The sequence below is a fragment of the Staurois parvus genome, unplaced genomic scaffold (assembly GCF_062004578.1).
Source record: "Staurois parvus isolate SC_StPar_1 unplaced genomic scaffold, SC_StPar_1.0 ptg000439l, whole genome shotgun sequence".
Classification (NCBI taxonomy): domain Eukaryota; kingdom Metazoa; phylum Chordata; class Amphibia; order Anura; family Ranidae; genus Staurois; species Staurois parvus.
In genome coordinates, this window is record NW_028318235.1 from 2,281,380 (window position 1) to 2,306,235 (window position 24,856).

Genomic DNA, 24,856 nt, shown 5'->3' on the forward strand with positions numbered 1-24,856 from the left:
AAGGTGAGATCTTGCATGGTGCACCGGACCTAGTGAGATTGACAGTTGTTTTGTGTTTCTTCCATTTGCGAATGATTGCATCAACTGTTGTCACCTTCTCACCAAGCTGCTTGGCGATAGTTTGGTAGCCCAGTCCAGCCTTGTGTAGGTCTACAATCTTGTCCCTGACATCCTTGGACAGCTCTTTGGTCTTTGCCATGGTGGAGAGTTTGGAATCTGATTGTTTGATTGCTTCTGTGGACAGGTGTCTTTTATACAGGAAACAAGATGAGATTAGCAGCACTCCCTTTAAGAGACTGCTTCTAATCTCAGCTTGTTACCTGTATGAAAGACACCTGGTAGCCAGAAATCCTGCTGAATGATAGGGGATCAAATACTTATTTCCCTCATGAACATGCAAATCAGTGCATAATTTGTTAGACATGCATTTCTTTTGACTTTTTTGTTGCTATTCTGTCTCTCAGTGTTACAATACACATACCATTCGATTTTTAGACTGATCATTTCTTTGTGAGTGGGCAAACATTCAAAATCAGCAGGGGATCAAATACTTATTTTCTTCACTGTACGTAATGCGCGCTCCCGCGGTTTTCGCGCCCCTCCCAGATAGCATCAGATTGCCCGTCAGTACACCAGTAATCACATTTAACCCCTTGATTGCCAGGAACACGCTCACATACACAACCCACCATTGATAGTATAGTGTCTGAACGATCAATATCTTTGATCAGATCAGCACTATACCAGCATTCACATTATTATAGTGTTCCCAAAAACGCAGCATTAGCGAGATCAGCCCCAGCACCTGCCAGTACCTGCGTTTAGCCCAGGGGTGGGCAAACTTTTTGACTTGAGGGCCGCAATGGGTTCATATATTGGACCCGGGGGCCGGACCAAGAGTAGATGAATGATGTGTATGTGTCATCCATAGTAAGTATAGTAATATTCCCCCATAGTAAGCATAGTAATTAATCCCCCATATAGTAATTCATCCCCCATAGTAATTCATCCCCCATATAGTAATTCATCCCCCATAGTAATTCACCCCCCATAGAAATTCATCCCCCCTATAGTAATTCATCCCCCATATAGTAATTGATCCCCCATATAGTAATTCATCCCCCCTATAGTAATTCATCCCCCATATAGTAATTCATCCCCCATATAGTAATTCACCCCCCATATAGTAATTCATCCCCCATATAGTAATTCATCCCCCATATTAAGTCCCCAAGTCCCCCCTGTGTCAATTCACTTACCTTTGCTACGCGCATTCCTCTCGCCGTGTCCCGCGCCGTTCCGGTGTAGCATGAAAATCTGTCTCCTATGAGGATCTGTCCCCCTCGACGTATCTGCGCATGTGCCAGTTTCAGGCATTAGCAGCCGATCGGCGATCTCCGGCACATGCGCAGATACGTCGAGGGGGACAGATCCTCATAGGAGACAGATTTTCATGCTACACCGGTCTTCAGGGCGGACTGTGAGAGGAGCCTAGCTCCGCGGGCCGGATTAAAAGGTCCGCCGGGCCGTATACAGCCCGCGGGCCGTAGTTTGCCCATTGCTGGTTTAGCCCCTATGCTTACCCCCTCTTCTCCCCCAGCAAGTGCAGTGTCAGTAGGTCACTGTCACTTGATACATTGCACACAAAACCGCAGTGTTCACAGAATCCAGCCTGATCTCTGTTAGCACTTGCCGGTAAATTTTTTTGTAACAGTTCAAGCAGTCTCTGACAGCCAGGTGCTCCTGTTCCATTGAGTCTCACTAGGTACCTATAAATTCCGTGACCAAAATGTCAATGGAAAGGCACTCTAGTGAAGACGCCTAAAGGATTCTGAGCATGTCAGATGAGAGGGAAGGGGAAGACTCACTGACACAATCAGCCTCAGAAAACGAATCTGTAGACAGCAGCGGCACCCTGACAGATAGCTCAGACGATGGAGAAGAGGTCCCTGCTAAGAACAGGTGTGCCCGATCCCGTTCCCAGGTTGCTGAGATGATACAATCGCGTGATGACTCTCATATGGAGCAAAGTGCCACTGCTAGTGTCGCTCTACCTTTTGGTGAGCTGGCGAGTACCAGTGGCCTAGTACATCCTGGTCTTTCACATACCAGCACTGCAGTATCACTTGGTGACATGGCGAGTTCCATAAGTGCAGTACAAGCTGGTGCAGTGGTGAGCACAAGTAGTGTCCTACAGCCACCAAGAATTTCCACAGAGGCCCATAGAGTCCCTAGTATCCTTCCGGATGTGCTTGAAAATTCCGATTGGTAGCCCACAAATTTTGCAATACCTGTACTTCCCCCATTCACTGCCCAACCCGGAATTCAGGTAGAAAAAGTAAATTTAACTACTCTACTTGATTTTGTGGAGCACTGTTTGACGGAAGATCTGTATGCATTGATTGTGAATAAAAGCAATTTATATGCACAACAGTTTATCGCCGCCAACCCAAATTCAAACCTTGCCAGACCATTCGCATGGAAACCCATTACGGTCTCCGAATGTAAAGTTTTTTTGGGCCTAACCCTCAACATGGGCATTACTGAAAAAAATTAATTGCGGTTGTATTGGTCCACAGACCCGATTCATCATATGCCCGTGTTCTCTGTTGTCCTCGAGGTGCCCCTGAATTTGACTGGCTCCACAAAATTCGACCCCTTATAAATCACCTTAACCAAAAATTTACAGATGTCTATAGTCCCTAGCAAAACATCCGCGTTGATGAGTCCCTCATTAATTTTTCTGGTTGCCTTGCATTCAAACAATTTCTCCCCAGCAAGCATGCCAGATATGGGGTCAAGATGTATAAGATCTGTGAGAGGGTAAACAGGCTATACTCATAAGTTTCAGATTTACGAGGGAAAAGATAGTCATGTGGAGCCCCCCGGATGCCCAGACTACATGGGGAGCAGTGGCAAGATAATTTGGGACTTGGTGTCATCCTTTTTTCATATGGGGTACCACTTATACGTGGAGAATTTTTATTCAAGTGTGCCACTATTTAGACATTTGTACAATCTTGCACCGCGCGACCTAATCACCGGGGCTTCCCCCAACGGCTTGTAAATACCTGTTTCAGAAAGGGGGAAAATGTCTGCTTGAGAAATAAGGATGTCATTCAGCTGCAGCACAAACTTGTTTATTCTGACAGCAACAGGGTCTTGCTCTCAGAATATACGTAAGTAGGTGTGTGCAGTGCTGCTGGATGAGATTTTTTCATCCGCAGTTAAATAAAAGAGCATATATCCTGAAGCATGGGGGCCTGGGCTGGCCAGTGTGTGGATGACCCCTATGCTTCAGCATATATTTTATAAAATTTTTGGGCACATTTCATGTGTGCCCACCATTAAATGTGGGTGCATGCAGGGATGTATATTCTAATGGTGGGCATACCACACACTTTTTCTGGCAGAGATTTCTTCTCTTTTTTTAATTCAACCCACAATCTGCATTAAAAAAAAAAAAAGAACATAGCATATACATCCAACAAGGTCCAGCGACGTACTGATACATCACTGGACTTTGAGTGGTTATACCACAGTGGTTCTTAACCTTTTTGGAGGTACTGAACCCCACCAGTTTCATATGCGCATTCACCGAACCCTTCTTAATTGGAAAAATAAAATATGATTTTTAAAATTCAAAACATAGGTATATATTTATACATAGGTGCACAAAATGAACAAAACCATTAAGAACAAAACCATTAAAACATGATTTTCACACAAAAAGAAAATAATGAATATTTACCGCAAATCAGTGTGACTTCTGCTGTTGTCTTTCAGAGGCCAGTTCAGAAATGCGCGGCATTACCTTGGCAAGTGCCACTCTCATGTCATTTTCGCAACAAAGTCTGTTCCTTTTCTTCGTCTTTATGTCCAGCATCCTCGAAAAGGATTGCTCGCAAAGATATGTTGTAACAAACGGTATGAAAATTCATGCCCCATATAGTAATTCATCCCCCATATAGTAATTCATCCCCCATAGTAATTCATCCCCCATAGTAATTCATCCCCCATAGTAATTCATCCCCCATATAGTAATTCATCCCCCCTATAGTAATTCATTCCCCATATTAAGTCCCCAAGTCCCCCCTGTGTCAATTCACTTACCTTTGCTCCGCGCGCTCCTCTCGCTGTATTCCCACGCCGTTCCGGTCTTCAGGGCGGACTGTGAGAGGAGCCTAGCTCCTCTCACGTTCGTCACGCTGCCCCGCCTACACACATCCTGACAGCCAATCACTGGCTATCAGGATGTGAGTGGCAGCGAGACTGGCCAATCATTGCATTTGAGTCCCTGCCGCCCGAGAGGAGGGAGGGGAGCGGGCGCCCGGCACACAAGAGCCGCGGCTTGCCGACCACTGGGCTAAGCGATGTTGCGTGACCACCTGCAGCCAATGATGGACAAGCGGGGCATGTCATCACAAATCATATGAGTCGGGTGTGGGTCACCTCCGCCGAACCCCCGAGACACTCACCGAACCCCTGGGGTTCGATTGAACCCAGGTTAAGAACCACTGTTATACCAGGATGATGCTTGCACCTGCAGGCATCATCCTGGTATCATTTTTTACAGCCAGTGATTAGCTTTCATGTAAAAGCAATCCTAGTGGCTAATTAGCTGCAGGATTGCTTTTACAAGCAACAGGAGAAGATGCCCCCCCTCCCCTGCTGCCTTACACAGCCTTCTCGGGCAGTCCCATGCCATCAGGGGAACCTGAGAATGCAGCTGGTGTTTCTGCCAGCTGACCATAGAGCTGATTGAAGACCAGAATGGTGCCATCATCCATCTCTATGAAATCAGAAGCTACAAGCATTTCATCACTTCAGTTTTGCTGGATATAAACAGCACCATTTGTAAATTGGGAGAGCATCTGATCACACCGATCTTGGTGAGATTAGATAATGAAAGGGCAGAGGAGATATCTAGTGTCTGATAGAACCCAGATTTCTCAAAAAAGAATATATGACAATGCCCATTGAAGTTATAGGGGATATTTGCATTTCCTGTGATAGCATTAAAAGTGATTACAAAAAAATAAAAATGAAAGGGACAGTGTAAAAAGAATTGAAAAAAATCAAAATGACAAAAAAAAAAAAAAAAGCACCCCGGCCCCCCCACCTGAGTGTGTGTGAGCATTGACCCTGTGTCAGTATGTAAACAGCAGTTGCACCATGCATGTGAGATATCGCCGCGAACGTCAGATCAAGGGCAGTACTTCTAGCACTAGACCTCCTCTGTAAATCTAAAATTGTAGCTTGTAAAGGCTTTTAAAGCTTTTAAAGCGTAAATATTATGAAAAAGTATCTCGTTTTTATATTGCTTTCTTCTGCCCTGGTGTTTCTGCCAGTCCCTCTGTTTTCCTATCAAAGACTGGCCACACTAGGCAGAAGAGCACAGCATAGTCAGTTCTCTAGTTGTGCCATTGGTCAAACCTGTGCTGACATGCCCCCCCCCCCCCCTGCACAGCCATTCACTGGGAAAACCAGTGTTCTGCTGTTTCCCCACTCTCACGTCTCTATACACCTGAGAACAGAGGGTATGTGATTACTTTATTTTTTTTTTTTATATCTATAAACTTTTACCTTTCATTTTTTATTTTAACTGTATGGCTTATTTGACTAAAAATGTTTGCTAAAATGTTAGCAAATATTTTATCGCACCTTATTTTATTTTTTTTTATAGGCATCATGCCTTCTTGAGCACTTCTGTGGAAAAGATTTTTGTTGAACTCGAAATGCGTCAAGTGCAAACCATGCATGATCCATGATTAGATTAGCAAAACCATCTTTGATGACACCACCGCAATATGTATTGTAGCTTTATGTTTATTTTTGAAGATTGTAAAAATTAAATTTCATATTGTTTTTATAAAAAAAAAAACATTTTCTGAATTGTTGAAATTTACCATATAATGTAAATTGTGCTGTTAAAGTCCCACCAAAAAAAAGAGGACTTCCCTACCTTGTATTCATTAGGGATGTTGGCACTTTGTGTATTATATCCCTTCCTTTCTCTATTCATTTAGGTAGTAAATACCATGTCCTCATGAAGGATATATAGACAAGTCTGTGTGTTTATATACCGTATTTTTCGCTCCATAAGACGCACTTTTTTCCCCCCAAAAAAGGGGGGGAAATGTCAGTGCGTCTTATGGAGCGAATATAGAGCGGCCGGTCCGGTATTTCCACCGCCGCCGTGCAGAATACCGGGCCGGCCGCTCAGCTCTGCAACGGGACCTTATGGAGAGGACTGCTGACCTTTGGGGAGGTGGGGAGCGGGTACCTGAATTGGACAGGTACCCGCTCTTACTTCTTTGTTCTTTGATCTTACCTGTTCCTCTATCCAGCCGCGCGCTGTCTTCCCGGCTTGTGTAGTGCGGGCACTGGGCATGACAGCCGGGTGCCAACTGCGCATGCGCAAGAAGCGGTGCTTTTTGTGAATGGTAAGGCGGTACCTGGGACACATGACCGATCCCAGAAGCCGCCGGACCAATCACAAAGCGCAAGTGCTTCTCGCTCATGCGCACTGGGCACCCGGCTGTCATGCCGAGCGCCATTACAGAAGCCGGGAAGACAGCGCGAGGCTGGATCGTGGAACAGGTAAGATCAAACAAAAACTCTGCGGAAGAGCGGGTACCTGTCAAATTCAGGTACCCGCTCCCCACCTCCCCAAAGGTCAGCAGTCATCTGTACTGTCCGCAGTCTCTGGTCATCCCTGTGCTGTCCGCAGTCTCTGGTCATCCCTGTGCTGTCCGCAGTCTCTGGTCATCCCTGTGCTGTCCGCAGTCTCTGGTCATCTCCTGTACTATGTCTGCAGTCCATTAGTTCAGAATTTTTTTTTTCCTGTTTTCTGCCTCTAAAACCTAGGTGCGTCTTATGGTCAGGTGCGTCTTATGGAGCGAAAAATACGGTACTGTGAATTGCATTATTATACATATATGTGCATAATTAATTTTTCCTTTTTTTTCTTCTCTTTCCTGCACCCGTTTTATTCATCATAACTTACTGCAAAGGCAAAGAATGGGAAATTCTTATGTCCAATCTATATGAGGAGGTTGGACAGAAGGAATATAAGGATTCTGAACGCTCTGCCCTTTTCTTTAAATTACGTAAAATTTTAGAGAGAAAGGTGTTTTTTTTGGCATATACAATCCTTTGAAAATTACATCAAAGAGGATATTAATCCCTTTGGACCGAGTTCAAATCTTTCCCACCATGGGAAAACATCGGTGCAACCTTTGAGGAATGGGAAAAATAATCTCAAAATATGCTCTAAAAATATGATGTCTCTATTGATTGATGAGTATAATCGTAAATATAAGAAATTGATAAAGAAAATGATGATATATATACATGCAAAGTTACTTTTACTAAACAATCATCCCAAATTTGTTCAATTTGAAAGTGATCCTAAGACCCACATAGAACAACATACCAAAGAAATTCTAATTGGTAAGGAGAGAAAATTTTGAAGGAATTAGCATTTCGTGATCATAAAGCTTATAAAAACGGCATTCAAACTCTAGGATTGGTAGAAATAAAATCATATATAGAAATTTTGATGATGCACACTGACTCCTCTTTGGCCTCATCTAATTTTTCCAATGTTTCACAAAATTCAAACAGGTTAAAAAATCCCTTAAAGGGAAAAGAAGTCCCCCCGGCGATGGGCTGGTCAAACAATTATCTAAGAAACGCACTACTGATTAAGCACCTCTTAATGTTCCAAATAGGGACCTTACCGGATCAGGTGGTAATGTAAGTGGTGATGATTGCATTGCTACTCCATCTACTGCATATGCACTCAAAAATATCTCATATTCAACCCCACGTAGTCCAGGAAACACTTCATATACACCTAAGGAAGGTTTTTTAGAACCAAACCACAATCACTCCAATCCCAACAAAGGTCACAGAAATTGATTGCTGATGATTTCAGCATATTAATTATGGACAATGAATTGAGCATCATCAATCTTTCAAGTTATAGTTTATCTGAACATGAAATTAGCATCCTTAAAAGGTCTTGGCCTCTGTCCTAACGCCAATATGGACAAATTTGAAGCCATTAAGGACATACAATTGTTTGTGAGGAAGTTAATTTTAAAAACCATGTATACAAAATATAAAACTAAGCAATCTTTAGACACTCCAATTTTATAGGATGATGCCTATACCACTCTTTTCTCATTACTTGAGGAAAACGATTCAGTGGACCTCATTGATAGATTCGATATTGAAGAAATACTTAGAGAATTTGATCCTCCAGAACAGAGAGAAATAGGACATCCCATGACGAATACTAATACTAGTGCAAACAAGAAAAAAAACGGACAAATGTCCTTCTTTAAGCCTCAAATCCAATGTTGCAGCTCTTGCTAAATTAACAAGTCAAGAAATGAATCATTTGAAAATTTGTCCTCTTCAGGGCAACATATCTTTAAAAGAAAAACAAGCGTTGTGAGATTTAGCTGCCAATCATGACATTACCATAAAGCCAGCCGACAAAGGAGGAAATATTGTAATTATGGACAATAAACAATATCGAAATATGTGCTATAAAATTCTTGAAAACAAAGAGTGGTATCATCCGATTTCTATTACAGTAATTCACAAATTTCAAGATGAATTTTATCAATTTCTCGATTTGACGTATCTTAATGGCGTTATTACCAAAGCCCAATGGGAATTTGTGCGAACAAGCTTTCCCCGCACTCCTACATTTTATTCTCTACCAAAAATACATAAGGACCCTACCACGCCCCGAGGGAGACCTATAATTTCAGGCAATGGTTCATTGACTGAAAATCTTAGTAGATTGATAGATAACCATTTGAGACCATATGTTATTAGCTTACCTACCTATGTGAAGGACACAATCCATCTACTTCAAATTATTGACGGACTTCAAGTTCCTCCTTCAGCTTTTTTGGTAGCTCTAGATATTGAGACATTATACAGCTCTATACCACACTCTAAGAGCTTAGCATGCATTAAAAATATTCACTCTCAAAAAACTATGGACAACTGGCGGTTTAATGAGTTTATCCTGCAATCACTTAAATTCATTTTAAATCACAACATTTTCTCTTTTGACAGTTCCCATTTCCATCAGGTGCAAGGTGTGGCTATTGGCACTTCCTATGCCAATAGCCACACCTATACCTGGGGGAGTGGGAACTTAATTTGATGGACACTCCTGAGTTGGCTCTTCTTATTAATTTAATTATGGTATAGATATATTCTCGGTGTATTCATGATCTGGGAGGGGTCTATTACTCAACTAAGAGAATTTATGGAAAAAATTAGTGTCAACGATTTTAATTTGAAGTTTACAATGTCATCTGACTTCAAAACAATTCCATTTCTAGACATTCAAATTTATAAAAAATGAAGATGGGACCCTTAGTAGTGATGTCTACCAGAAATCAACCGCAGGCAATACCATTCTACACACTAGTAGCTTTCATCCTACTTCTTAAGTCAATTCCATTCCCTATGGTCAATACCTACGCATCAGACGCAATTGCTCTGATATTTCTTATAAAAAAGCAGACAAATTGAAACAACGCCTCCTTATACGAGGATATTCCTCTACATGTTTGAAAAAAGCCTATAAAAGTATACAATAAATCTAGAGATTCCCTACTCTACCAAACAAAAAAAAAAAAAAAGAAGAGGATCACCAAGTAAGATTAATCACTAAATTTTCCATCCAACATATGCAATTCAAGAAAATTGTTCAAAAATATTGGCATCTCTTAACAGTTGATCCCACTGTCAATACATTTGTACCAGATACTCCAAGTTTTGTTTTTAGACGAGCCAACTCAGTAAGAGATCATCTAGTACAAAGCGAATATCACTCAAAGAATCGAGATCCTTGTAAATTTCCATGTACCTTTACCTGTGGTGGCTGTAATTGTCAATTTATGAACACCAAAAAATCTATTATACTACCTAATGGAGAGAAATTTATTCCCAAACACTATGGCAATTGTAAAACTAAAGGAGTAGTTTATCTGTTCACATGTGATTGCAATTGCTTTTACGTAGGCAAAACAAAATTGGGGCTTTGGCGTCGAATGTATCGCCATATTTCCAGCATGAAGGCCAACAATATAGAGGTACCCTTAGGATGTCACATAGTGGGCATTCATGGGGGTATTTTTCCCAAAGTTCATTTCCTCATTCTTGACAGGATCCATCTCAGCTCATAGGGAGGTGATTGGAACAAAATGTTGCTCCAATGTGAGCTGATAGATCTACAAATTAAATGCAACTTCTTTTCCAGGATTAAATGAAAACGTCCTTCAAGCCATTCTTGGTGGGTTTTGTGTCAGGTGGGTGCGAACAAGATTTTTACATTTCCTTCCTTTCCCTCCTTTTTTTCTTATTTATTATTTTTGCACATATGTGATTAATACATACATATATGAATAATGTATAAAACATTTGCCGATTTGTTGATGAAACTCTTTTGTATCTGTTAGGATTAATCATATATCTTTGTGCATGTAATTTTATAATTATTTGTTAAAGACATTTTGTCATATATACTTTATTTCCTTTCTTTTTTCTTTTTAGTTTTTCTTGTGTGGGTGTTGGTGCTGCCCCGATGCCTCCCCGGCGCATGGGAGCCGCGGTCCCCCTCCAGGGGCTTGCGGCCACTTCTGGCTGGGTCTGTGGGACGTCACCCCATACCACCTAAGTGAGGCTTGGTCCTCACTGGTTTCCGACCATCCCTTCTTCCTGAGCCCGTCTCCATGCATCGGCGGCGGCGTGACGTCATTGACGTGGTGATGCCACGCGGCCGGAGAGGGGCCATCTATATTTCAATCGGACCATGCTATTGGTCATTTTGATTAAACTCACTTTTGCCTGCAGCTGATTGGAGCTCTTTCAAGCCACCCTAGCTGTATTGAATCTGGGCTAATGAGCTCATTTCTGCTCACAGCCATCAAGCGTGACTCGTCGGATAGACCTAGTGGGTCTATCCCTTATTTCACTTAATTTCTGCAATACCTTTTTATTTTTTTGTGCAACACATGGGTAGTAAGGGTATTTTTTGTGCAACACATGGGTAATAAGGGTGTTTTTTGTTGTTTATATTTCTTTTTATATTATTAGTTTTTAAGAATAATTTTTTCTTAATTTTACTATTATAAATGGTTTGCACACATACTTTTTTCTTTAGGTATATTGCCCCATAGGGGGCTGTCTTTCACATCTCAATCCTGATTTTTATCAGGTCATCAACACTTTTGAATGCAAATTTCTTATGGTCATTGCTCCACACTCACAGTAGGTGCGTTTAGCTCTTAACTTATAGTTCTTCTAGGGTTATCAAACTGATATTAATATTGCTTTTTATTAGTTACATTGCAGCACTGCCTATCAGTACCAGCCAGCAGGTAATCTTGTTGAGTGTGCATTTAAGCGGGGCCCCTTCAGGACGCGTTTGGGCGGCATTTATCCCCTGGTCTCAGTTTTTTCTTTATTAATTTTTGTTTCATCATTTTTCCCTGAGATATACGAGAAATCCTTGGCTGTGTTCATATAACAATTTGTTGTTAAATTTCATGGAGGTTATTACCTCACATCCTCACATGGAATCATGTAAGTGTATAACCATATTGTAAATTATCAAATTGTTTATAATAATTTGATTGTGTCATGTATATTGAGATATATATATATATATATATATATATATATATATATATATATATATATATATGTTTGTTATAGGTGTCATGCCTTCTTGAGCACTTCTAACGAAGAGATTATTGTTGATCTCGAAACGCGTCAAGTGCGAACCATGCATGATCCATGATTAGGTTTGCAATATCATCTTTTATGACACCGCGCAATATGTATTGTAGCTTTAGGTTTATTTTTCAAGATTGTAAAAAATAAAATTTCATATTGTTTTTATTAAAAAAAATATATATTTTTTGAACTGTTGAAATTTACCATATAAGTAAATTGTGCCGTTAAAGTCCCACCAAAAAAGAGGCTTTCCCCCCCTTGTAGTCATTCAGGGCCAGTTCACACAACATGCGCTTTAGTTGCTTTTTTTCTGCATCCAAAAGGCACAGAAATTAGGTTGTATGGTTGTCAATGTCATAGTTCACATCAGTGCTTGCAGTTTCAGTGTGTTCCAGTTGCAAAAAAAAAAAAAAAAAAAAAAAGAACAACATGCTGCATTTTTTCTGCACAGAATTGTACTGGAGCATGGAAAAACGCACCAAAACCACACTGGAACGCACCAAAACCACACTGGAACGCACATGTCCCTATTTAAACTGAAAAAAAAGAGGGGGAAAAATGAACTGGAATGCATAAAAACGCAATAGAATGAATCAAAAACGCACCGAAACGTGTCAAAAATGTGCATGTGAAAACGCATCTGGACTGCGTTTCTATAGTGTAAACCGACCTTAAAAGAAATTACAAACACCCTCTGTATCCACTGTTCAGAAAGGAAGCCACTCAGCACAAGGACTGGAAGATTGCAGCTATTACTGTAGCAGCACCGACTACTACAGTGATTATCTTCCACAGATGCCCCTTAAGTATGAGAAATGCATACTTTCAATGGGCCAAGTTGGACCGATGTAACTATGTAATAATGATCATACCTAGATTTTAGCTTTAGTGGTTACGGTGAAGTTACAGCACCTTGCAATTGCTACTTGAATGGCTTCTCTAAATAATGCATCCATGCAGTACAAAGATTGGACATACACGGGCAAATAATAGACATGGAGAAAGGTGATCTGCTGATTATTGATAAAATCTCAAAACTGCAGCAGCTGCGGCAACCTCTCCCTCTTTGCAAAACATTATGCACTTAAGAAATTATTATTTCCATTCCAAAAGACAGTGGAAAATACTTGCAGGAAGCAAAAATGAGCAAAACTGATTTGTACATCTAAAGAATGCATACTTAAATCGGTCATATTGCTTGTAAACATTAGCCAGTGCAAGGGTTAACTAAACACGAGGAAGCTTTTAAAAATAAATGCCAGTTTTATCTGAAAAAATGTGAAAAAATTTCATGAATACCTGATGCTTTGACTGAAGAGTTGCAAGAGATTCCACCATTAGACTGTTCACTGTCACCATAGTCATATGCTTCCCTTGGCTTAGGTTTATATTCTCTTTTGGGTCTAGAGGAGGCTTCACGAACTCTGTCCTTTAATTTGTCAGATAATTCATCCAAAATCTGCACAGTTTGCCTGTGATAATCCAACTGCGCTTCCACCAAAGCTGAGAGCTGACTGACTTGCTCTACCTAGAGATATATGGCATAAGACAGATTTAGTATTGGAAAACAAAATTATTTTTGATAGTTTCAGACTCAGTCTAAAAGATAAACATGTCTTAGAAGTCAAGTTAGAATGCTATAATTAAAAAAGGAAAGAAATATAGTATCTGATACAAAGCCAACAAAAGGATAAAAAAAAATGCATTCATCTCCTTGACAGCAAATACAGTCAGGTCCATAAATATTGGGACATCGACACAATTCTAACATTTTTGGCTCTATACACCACCACAATGGATTTGAAATGAAACGAACAAGATATGCTTTAATTGCAGACTATCAGCTTTAATTTGAGGGTATTTACATCCAAATCAGGTGAACGGTGTAGGAATTACAACAGTTTGCATATGTGCCTCCCACTTATTAAGGGACCAAAAGTAATGGGACAAAATAATCATAAATCAGGCTTTCACTTTTTAATACTTGGTTGCAAATCCTTTGTAGTCAATTACAGCCTGAAGTCTGGAACGCATAGACATCACCTGACGCTGGGTTTCATCCCTGGTGATGCTCTGCCAGGCCTCTACTGCAACTGTCTTCAGTTCCTGCTTGTTCTTGCGGCATTTTCCCTTCAGTTTTGTCTTCAGCAAGTGAAATGCATGCTCAATCGGATTCAGGTCAGGTGATTGACTTGGCCATTGCATAACATTCCACTTCTTTCCCTTAAAAAACTTGTTGGTTGCTTTTGCAGTATGCTTTGGGTCATTGTCCATCTGCACTGTGAAGCTGCGTCCAATGAGTTCTGAAGCATTTGGCTGAATATGAGCAGATAATATTGCTCGAAACGCTTCAGAATTCATCCTGCTGCTTTTGTCAGCAGTCACATCATCAATAAATACAAGAGAACCAGTTCCATTGGCAGCCATACATGCCCACGCCATGACACTACCACCACCATGCTTCACTGATGAGGTGGTATGCTTAAGATCATGAGCAGTTCCTTTCCTTCTCCATGCTCTTCTCTTCCCATCACTCTGGTACAGGTTGATCTTGGTCTCATCTGTCCATAGGATGTTGTTCCAGAACTGTGAAGGCTTTTTTAGATGTCGTTTGGCAAACTCTAATCTGGCCTTCCTGTTTTTGAGGCTCACCAATGGTTTACATCTTGTGGTGAACCCTCTGTATTCACTCTGGTGAAGTCTTCTCTCGATTATTGACTTTGACACACATACACCTACCTCCTGGAGAGTGTTCTTGATCTGGCCAACTGTTGTGAAGGGTGTTTTCTTCACCAGGGAAAGAATTCTTCGGTCATCCACCACAGTTGTTTTCCGTGCTCTTCCGGGTCTTTTGGTGTTGCTGAGCTCACCGGTGCGTTCCTTCTTTTTAAGAATGTTCCAAACAGTTGTTTTGGCCATGCCTAATGTTTTTGCTATCTCTCTGATGGGTTTGTTTTGTTTTTTCAGCTTAATGATGGCTTGCTTCACTGAAAGTGACAGCTCATTGGATCTCATCTTGAGAGTTGACAGTAACAGATTCCAACTGCAAATAGCACACTTGAAATGAACTCTGGACCTTTTATCTGCTCATTGTAATTGGGATAATGAGGGAATAACACACACCTGGCCATGGAACAGCTGAGAAACCAATTGTCCCATTACTTTTGGTCCCTTAACAAGTGGGAGGCACATATGCAAACTTTTGTAATTCCTACACCGTTCACCTGATTTGGATGTAAATACCCTCAAATTAAAGTTGACAGTCTGCAGTTAAAGCACATCTTGTTTGTTTCATTTCAAATCCATTGTGGTGGTGTATAAAGCCAAAAATGTTAGAATTGTGTCGATGTCCCAATATTTATGGACCTAACTGTAGATGTAAAGAAAACCATTCTCCTCAATGCCCCAAAACACCAACTATCCCCTATAGTAGGCTTACTTGATTACATACAGGAATATGTGCAGCATATGGGGAAGACCTGTGCCAAAACAGACCAGCATCAAAATTTCAGGTCTGGAATCTAGGGTTTGGCATTGTTGGCAAGTTACCATGTTGTGTAATTGAAATTTTACCTGAAAATGTTTTTGTTATTTTTTTTCCTGGTAAAATATTTTTTTTTTTACTGTAGTGCAATGCAAACAGTACCCAGAAATTAAGCATTTGGTTACCACGCAGGGGAAATGGGTAGACAAAACTACAATGTCAGTGTTTATGTTTTAAACCTATAATATTACAAACTGACCAACCTGGCCAACAGCGTTGGGCAGTCCCAAATGAAGGACCTGAAGGGCTCAAACCAAGGGATTACAAAAGGACAGGAGGAGGACCAAAGGCACCCATACTAGCCAGCGGCAGAGTTGGAAGGACATATGACCATCAGGGGTTTCAAACATCCAGGAATTTAGAATGGGTGTCATGAAGAAGACTAGTCATTTTCTCATGGACCATTAGGGTAGTCAGAATGCTCTTTACTTCCGTAAACCGGATTGAGCATGTTTTCTAAGCTCTAGCCTGCCTGGCAGCTATAAACAAGTACGTGGCCAATTTCTGCTGATAGGAGAAGAGTCCTGAGATTGGACAGTGGAGGAGTGCTTTTCTAGCTTCTAGGACATGGAACAGGGTTGACAGGAGGCCAAACACCCTGGACCAGAAGCCCACTAGTCGGGGGCAGGTCCACTAGATGTGAATCTCATCCTCGCGCTGGCCACAGCCCCAAATTGTTGGTGCCTGCTTAGCTGATGCCTGTGACTGAAGTTGCCAATTTATGAGGTGCGGTAGCAAAGGTTATGATGGCACATACAGTTTCCTGGAAAATGTTGTTTGATAAGCATAAGCACGGTCAACGTGGTTAACTGACTGAAAGAGACAAAGACTTTGTGAAGGATTGTGACTGGAATACTTTTATTTATTAAAAAGGTACTTCTATGGCGCTATCAATTTACGTAGCGCTTTACATATATATTGTACTTTCACATGAGTCCCTAACCCTCATGGGGTGTACAATCTAAGGTCCCTAGCTCACATTCATACCTACACATACTAGGGCCAATTTAAACAGGATCCAATTAACCTACCAGCATGTCTTTGGAGTGTGGAAGGAAACCCACACAGGCACAGGGAGAATATGCAAACTCCAGGCAGGTGGTGCCATGCTTGGGATTCGAACAGACGACCCTAGTACTGCCAGGCAGAAGTGCTAACCATTTAACCACTGTGCTGCCCTAAGAAAACAACCGCTGCAAAATTGACTGCAAAGCTCAATCTCAGTCTTCCAAAGCCTGTGTCCAGAAAAACTGTGTGTAGGGAATTCCGTAAGCAAAACATTCACGGATGAGCTGCAATTGCCAAACCACTAGTGACCAATATTAATGCTCAGAAGAAGAAAAAGAGTGGTGCAACAAACATATATCCTGGATTATGGATCGCTGGTAGACGGTAATATGGTCTGATGAATCGAGCCTCACACTGTTCCCAACCACTGGATGTTTTTATATGTGGTGAACACTGTCCCAAGCTTACAACCAGGACTGTCTTGTGCCAATGGTAAAGCATGGTGGTGGCGCAATAATGGTTTGGGCAGCCATATCCTGGTATTCTGCAGGCCCCATCATTACCTTGAAAGGTAGAGTCACTGTCAGTGACAATGTACAAATGTTGGCTGACCATGTGCACCACATGGTGTAGACATTGTTTCCCGAAGACAGCACCTAACACGTTACAAAGACAATAATGTTCCGACTCACACAGTTGGTGTTGTCAAATCATGGTTTGACGATCATGCAGATGAAGTCTTGCACTTTCCCTGGGTGCCACAGTCACCGGACCTCAATATCATAGGGCCCCATGGACAATTTTAGAGAACAAGGTTCAGGATTGTTTTCCACCTCTGGCATCTCTGTGTGAACTGGAACAATTTTTGCAGAGTGGTATCAGATTCCATTATCCACCATCCAAGACTTATATTTTTCAATTCCCTGGAGAATTCAGGTCGTCTTGGATGCCACCGGAGGTTCAATTATATTACCTACACACACACACCTCAAAAAAATTTAAAGGAACACTTTGAAAACACATCAGATGTCAATGGGGAAAAATATCATGCTGGATATCGAATACTGATGTGGACTGGGTAATGTGTTATGAAAGTAAGGATGCCCCATCGTTTGAATTCAGTCCTCTGTAGGTTGATAATTTTCATCAAAGACACCACGAAAATCAAAGTGAAAAAATTATGCAGCAGTCTAGTCCATTTTGCTGAAATTTCATTGCAGCAACTGAAAATGGTACTCCAGGGGTATTTCTTCCCAGATCTGGACCAGACTCTTGGAGAGTCTGAGGTGCAACCTGGAGGCGTTAGATGGACCAAAATATGTTATCCCAGAGGTGTTCTATTGGATTTAGGTCAGACGAGCATGGGGGCCATTCAATGGTAACAATTCCTTCATCCTCCAGGAACTGCCTGCATACTCTCGTCACATTAGGCCAGACATTGTCCTGCACCAGGAGGAACCCAGGACCTACTGCACCAGCGTAGGGTCTGACAATGGGTCCAAGGATTTCATTCTGATACCTAATGGCAGTCATGGTGCCATTGTCTAGTCTGTAGAGGTCTGTGCGTCCTTCCATGGATATGCCTCCCCAGACCATCAGTGACCCACCACCAAAGCGGTCACGCTAAATGATGTTATAGGCAGCATAATGTTCACCACACCCTTTCAAGTCTGTCACATGTGCTCAGGGTGAACCTGCTCTCATCTGTGAAAAGCAGGGGCGGCAGTGGCGGACCTGCCTATTCTGGTGTTCGATGGCAAATGCCAATCGAGCTCTATGGTGCTGAGCAGTGAGCACAGGGTCCACTAGAGCTTGTCGGGTCCTCAGACCAGCCTCATGAAGTCTGTTTCTGATTGTTTGGTCAGAGACATTAATACCAGTGGCCTGCTGGAGGTCATTTTGTAGGGCTCTGGCAGTGCTCGTCCTGTTTGATCACCTGCAGAATTTGTAAGTTTGCCACTTACTACAAAATGGTCTATAATTTTTATCATAGGTGTATTTTAAATGATAGAGACAGAATATCGATCAAAAATCCAGATAAAATGCATGATACACGTTATAAATTGAGTTGCACTACAGTGATTAAAATAAGTATTTGATCCCCAAGCAAAACATGACTCAGTACTTGGTGGATAAACCCTTGTTGAAAAGCTCAGAGGTAAGATGTTTCTTGTAGTTGGTTACCAGGTATGCACATATCTCAGGAGGGATTTTGGTCCACTCTTCTTTACAGATCTTCTCTAAATCCTTGCTTGGTAACTCGAAGTTTCAGCTCCCTGTACAAATTGTCTATAGCAGGCATCACTAAATGGTGGTTTGAGTCACTATCTTATCAGAACCCAAGCAGTCCTGCCATTTAAGAGCCTTTTCTTCCCCCAGCTGTCTTGCGGTCATCCTCACAGAGCTGACAGCGGGAGGCAGGACAGCTCTGGATGGAGGGTGGGAGCTGCCCAGGGTTAACAAGCAGGTGATTGGTTGCTAGGAAGAAGGGCAGTCCTAGCAATCAATTTCTGTCAATCACTGTCAGTGTAAGGTAGGAAAGTGGGAGGCAAAGTTAAAGGGGCTAAGGACATTAGTGTGAAGGGGGGGGCTGAGAAAAGTAATGTGGGGGGCTAAGGACTGTGCTGTGTGGGGGCTGAGGACATTAAAGTGGGAGGGGATGAAAACTGTAATCTGGGGGCTGAGGACAGTAACCTGGGGGGGGGGATAAGGACAGTAATGTGGGGGCTGAGGAAAGCAACATGGAGGGGGGCTGAGGAAAGCAACATGGAGGGGGGCTGAGGACAGCAACATGGGAAGGGGGGGGCTGACCTCCAGACCCCCGTACAGTGATGTGCAATGGGGACTGAGGACACTGATGCGAGAACAGTGTGCATGTGCATTTGGTGCACACGCTGTGGGTAGGTCAGTACTACCTGCTAGAAACCTGAAGAAGTCCCCGACCCTTTTTTTTCCCAAGATTGCACTGCAGCAACAAGTGGTTTGGTGCACACAAAAATGCACCACAGGGTCCTACATGAGATTCAGACCACTGATTCATGCAAATTTTACTGCCCAGACCTTGGTGACCTTAATCCTATTCAATACCCTTGGTCTATAGGATTAAGGTCTGGAGACTGGCTAGGCCACTCCATGACCTTAATGTGCTCTTCTTGAGGCACTGCTTTGTTGCCTTGGTGGTATGTTTTGTATGGTGGTGAGGTTTGAATGGAAGAAAAATTCTGTGGACAGGTGTCTTTTACACACATAACTAGTTGCCATTAGGAGCACCTTCTTAAATTGACAGGACTAAACTGTGTACCACATGAGCACATAGTCAGTCTGTGGGAGCCAGAATTATTGTTGGTTGGTAGAGGGTCAAATACTTAATTTTAATTCCTGAACTGCAACTCAATTTATAACATTTGTATCATGTGTTTTTTGGTTGAATTTCTGTCTCTATAATTTAAAATACACCTATGATAAAAATTATAGACCCTTCATTTCCTTGTAAGTAGGCAAACTTATAAAACCTGCAGGGGATCAAATAATGATTTTTGCCACTGTATATATAAAACAAATATACCCAGAAGTGAGATTTACAGGGTATTTTAACTGGGAGTCAGACACAAAGCCATATGAAGGCTGATGGGGGCATATAAACCTTTTATATAAAGTAGTACTAAAGACCGAGACATTTTTTGCATGCATATAATCATTTTAACTATAATGCACAACATTGGTAAACGTTTACTTTCAATTTATTTGTAATTGAAGAAAAATATGTTTGAAATATATTCTTCCCAAATATATTGACAAATATTTGAAATACTACAATTTTGGCCGTATTCAATATATATACAGTGAAGGAAATAAGTATTTGATCCCCTCGAATGGTAGGTGTATTGTAACACTGATAGACAGAATAGCAACAAAAAAGTCAAAAGAAATGCATGTCTAACAAATTATGCACTGATTTGCATGTTCATGAAGGAAATAAGTATTTGATCCCCTATCATTCAGCAGGATTTCTGGCTACCAGGTGTCTTTCATACAGGTAACAAGCTGAGATTAGAAGCAGTCTCTTAAAAGGGAGTGCTGCTAATCTCATTTTGTTACCTGCATAAAAGACACCTGTCCACAGGAGCAATCAAAAAATCAGATTCCAAACTCTCCATCATGCCAAAACCAAAGAGCTGTCCAAGGATGTCAGGGACAAGATTGTAGACTTACACAAGGCTGGACTGGGCTACAAAACTATCGCCAAGCACCTTGGTGAGAAGGTGACAACAGTTGGTGCAATCATTCGCAAATGGAAGAAACACAAAACAACTATCAGTCCCCCTAGGTCTGGTGCACCATGCAAGATCTCACTTCGTAGAGTATCAATGATCATGAGTACAGTGAGGAATCATCCCAGAACTACACGTGAGGATGAATACACTGCAATACGCACTGGCTGGGACATCTCAATATTACCTATTGGCTGACTGCACTATACCGTAATCAAATGAGGTCTGAATTACCTCACTCCACTTCAAGTTCCCAGTTTACCCTACATTGGTATATGACCCCAAGGTCTTCTGGCTCCTGACCACCTATACTATCAGCCACCCTCATTATGATATGGTGTATATTATACAAACATATTCTTTTGGGCCCCATTTATTGCAGCCTATCATCTTGCTGTCCGTCTGATGTCACAGGTATCCAGGTCATCAACTACACATACTGCCTTTCCTATATTGAATGCTGCACCATTTTTCAGGTGCCACGGCTATACCCTATAATTGGGTGACCACTCCACACTGGGAATTATGGCAGTCCATCTATGACCATCTTTATTATTTGTTCATTTCAATAAGAAATTGAATGGACATTCACATAATATACCTCAAGTGTACCCTGCTGGACTGTGTATATGTCATCTCTATAGGATTCCATCTGGTTCATACCAGCTTGGCATGGTGTCCTTTCAACTATCCAAGATTTTCATATCCACTGTGTGATCTGTAGATCATAGTCATCCACTGTCTCTCCATTGTCTATAAAGCGCCAATCCAGGAGCATAACCTACCTCCGCATGAGGCTACGTTCAATATTGGAGAAATTGGCAGTATACAGTGACCCTCTACCCCCAACCTGGGTGCTATTGTGCATTACATCCATTTCTACTCATTCTATTGGACATCTTTGCCCTAAACAGCCTTCTGCTGCTACGTCATATAGGATGTGTACACATACAGAGATGCTGTACTATATATATGTATATTCAGTGTTTAGGGTATTTCTTGAGTGCTGACATTTCCGTTTATGTTGCTTTTCATATTTCTGAACTATATTCATTCAATTTCCTTTCTCTTCTGACCCGATTCCTGTTTTCATCTTTCTACTGCTCTATCGTTTCCACCTGAGCTAGCTATTCTATTACTCTTTGGAGGATGTCTGTTCTGTGCATGAGTGTGTGTATGTCAGAGGGGCAGGGATCCCGGAATGTGGGTTGTCTTTTAAATGACAACATTGTCATTTAAGTTTAATCTCTGTGTCAGGTGGAGGTCGTCTACCTTTTCTATTGTGTTAAATTTTTGATAATAAATATATTTTTCTAGCCGACGTTTGTTCTCATTAAGACTTCTGCTCCAGTGGTTCTCACCCCCACTGGTTTTTTCCCCCTTTTTTATTGCATGCTTTTTGGTCCTGAGGACACCACCGTGGGATTTGGCGAGTCGGCTAACTACTCATAATATTTGAGATTTCCCTTTTTATGGGAATATATCGTTGTGGGGCTTCCCAATTTTCTTTTATGTTATTTTTTATCTGTGCCCCTGGTTAGATACACCTGGTCTGAGACCTGAGGAATTAGTTCAAACGAGACTACTGCAGTGCCCTCCTGCTAATGTAGCTGTGTGACCACAAGTGCTGAATTCTTGATATTTTAGTTACATTGTATGCCTAGATGTCTTTTTTGTTGGTAATTGGGGTTGGTCCTCTAAGCAGAATGTATATGCCTGGTGATCTTACATAACTGGCTGCTGATCTGTTCTGAATGCTGTGTTAACTTTCTGTACTGAAACCAGATTGTTACAGTTTTTTTTTTTTGGTTCAATAAAACCTTTTCTGATTTAAGAAAAAAAAAAGAAATTCCACTTCTCGGGCCGCCATGGTGATTGATGTATACCACCACCAAGACATCTCACCACCAAGTGAGAGGTTCATTGTAGCAGAGACATTCTAATTCCATGAATTTCAAGCAAGTTGATGGACATTCTGCATTCCTCTGGGTATAAATGATCTTGCAGTAAAAGAGATTGTCCAAATTGCCCACAAAGGGCTGCATCAAAGGTCAGAATCTTCCAATGGCAGGGCAGAATGGACTTACCAAAAGTCAGTATTGGTGACCAGAACCACCAAAGTAAAAACACTTTTGCCTCTGATTGGACTCAGATCTCCCTGCCCAGTGAGTGAAAGGACCTATACCACCTGGACAACAAAGCCTGCTGAAGAGTTCAGGTGTGGAACTTGGCAAAGGCAACCACCAAGAAGTTAGAGACAGTCTCAGAACGCATGGGCAGCTGGGAAGAGGAAAACACAGCTGCATCTGAAACTGGGAGCACAGGGCAGTGAGCTTTTACAAGAGGATAAATTATTTTACCCAATTGTGGCAAGGCAAAAGATAGCTAGCACTTACTATACTTGGATGGAAAGATCAATGAAACAACAATGGCATGAATTTCTGCCCCATACTGTATGATTAAGATAATATTTTGCTTTTCAAAAAAACAAAAAGATAAACCAACAAGTTCAGATGTAACAAAAAGGCTACCATAAAGTATCTCTCTGTAACACACAGACATTTCCTCACGTTTTGTGGTTTTAGGCTTGGTTCACATATATGCATTTTGCATTTGAAGCTTTCTCCAGTGCTTTTTGCAGTTTGCTTTGCAGTTTTCTACATGCGTTTTTATCAGGTTTTGTTCAGTTTTTTTGGTTTTTTTTGTTAAAGTGGAAATTTTTTTGTTGTTGGCCAGAATAAAAAAGGAAAACGCAGGGAAAACGCACTACCATGCATTTCAGCAGTTTCTCCATTAAACAAGTACTTTTATAAAGACCCATAATAAAAAATTTTAATGTGATCAGACATCATTGGTGTGCGAATTCTTGCTTTCATTCTCAGACCAAACTATTTTCTTCTTCACAACATCAAGGCTAATCGCAAGTACTACTGGACTTGCTCTGTAATGTTAAAGAGGTTTTGCGGCTTATCCAAGCCACTTCTGCAGAATTTATGGGGTATATTTAAGCTGTGAAACCTCTCATGAGGCCCCATTCACATACCGCATATAGTGGTAATGCGGGTTCCCGCACACGATTGTAAAAGCTCAATATACATGCATTTCTTTGTGTTGCATGTATATAGGAAAGCTCATTCAGTTGAACGGGCTGCCCTATGCATGTTTGTCGCACCAAAGAAGCTCAAGGACCAAATTCTGGCCCATTGTGAGTCGAGCGCGATTTTTCACGTCGCACAGCAAAATTGAACCACATTTGGGGTGCCATTCGTGATGAATAGCATGCAAATGTGCATGTAATGTTGCAATGCAAATGTGCATGCAATGTTGCACTTTTTTGCTGTGAACGGGTCCATACAGCGAACAGTACCTGCTACTGGCTATAACATGACCTGGTTAAATAAGAACAGTCACAGACATTTACAGTATCCTAATCATTCTCTAGTCCCAAGATAAGAACTAGGATGGCTAATTACTTACCCTAAGATAACACAGGAAGGGTTCACAAGACATTGGATAGCTCTGGATTTCTGACATCAACAGGTTTTTTTTTAATGTTTTTCTTCTTTTAGCACTTATCAAACCGATAAAACAAAATATTTTCAATGGTATTCTTTACTCTTTACACTCAAAATGTGACAAATTTACATTTAAAGATACATATGATAACCAAAATTATTATGCTAAGTAAATAATTAATATGCTAAGCTTAATACTTACATCAGTATCCAGGAGGTGGATCATGCTCGTCTCTGCTACATCTTTATACTCAACAAACTTTTCCCAAGCTTGTCGCAGCTCCTCATCTGGTATTTTCCCCTGACGCTTTTTTTTGTAGTCATAATCCAACCTGCGACCTGCAAGTTTCTTCAGGTGATGCTGGGAAAATGTAGACAATTTTACAATTAGAGGGGGCTTCAGAAAGAGTTTGAGGGGGAACAACTTGCATATGAGCTGCAAACGCCAATACAAAATGTCTGTCTGCATGTAATCCTCTTTCTGAAATTGTGCAAGTCACAAGTGCAATGACAGTTGTTCATTAAAATCACTTTATAAAAGAATTATCTCCCTGTTGGAGTACCTGATGCATGTGGAGCATCCCCTAAAGTAGCAACTCTCAATGGGAACCACAGCTCTTTGCGAATGTCACCCCAAAATTAGAAATAGTGTAAAATTTGAACATTAAAATTATTTTTTTAGTACACATTTATGTTAAAGCAGTATTATAGTGTCATTAACCACTTGCCCTCCTGAGGATTTA

General features: G+C 41.3%; 1 protein-coding gene across 2 annotated transcripts in view; it reads right to left on the reverse strand.

Moving 5' to 3' along the window:
• SH3GL1 (SH3 domain containing GRB2 like 1, endophilin A2) overlaps positions 1–24,856 on the reverse strand; it is a 230,479-nt gene that overhangs the window by 90,253 nt on the left and 115,370 nt on the right. For both annotated transcript variants that reach the window (XM_089687871.1, XM_089687872.1), the window contains 2 exons: positions 24,316–24,474; positions 13,075–13,303 (listed from right to left, as the gene is read on the reverse strand). In XM_089687871.1, the coding sequence (XP_089543997.1) occupies positions 13,075–13,303; positions 24,316–24,474 (388 nt within the window). The remainder of the gene's footprint in view (positions 1–13,074; positions 13,304–24,315; positions 24,475–24,856) is intronic.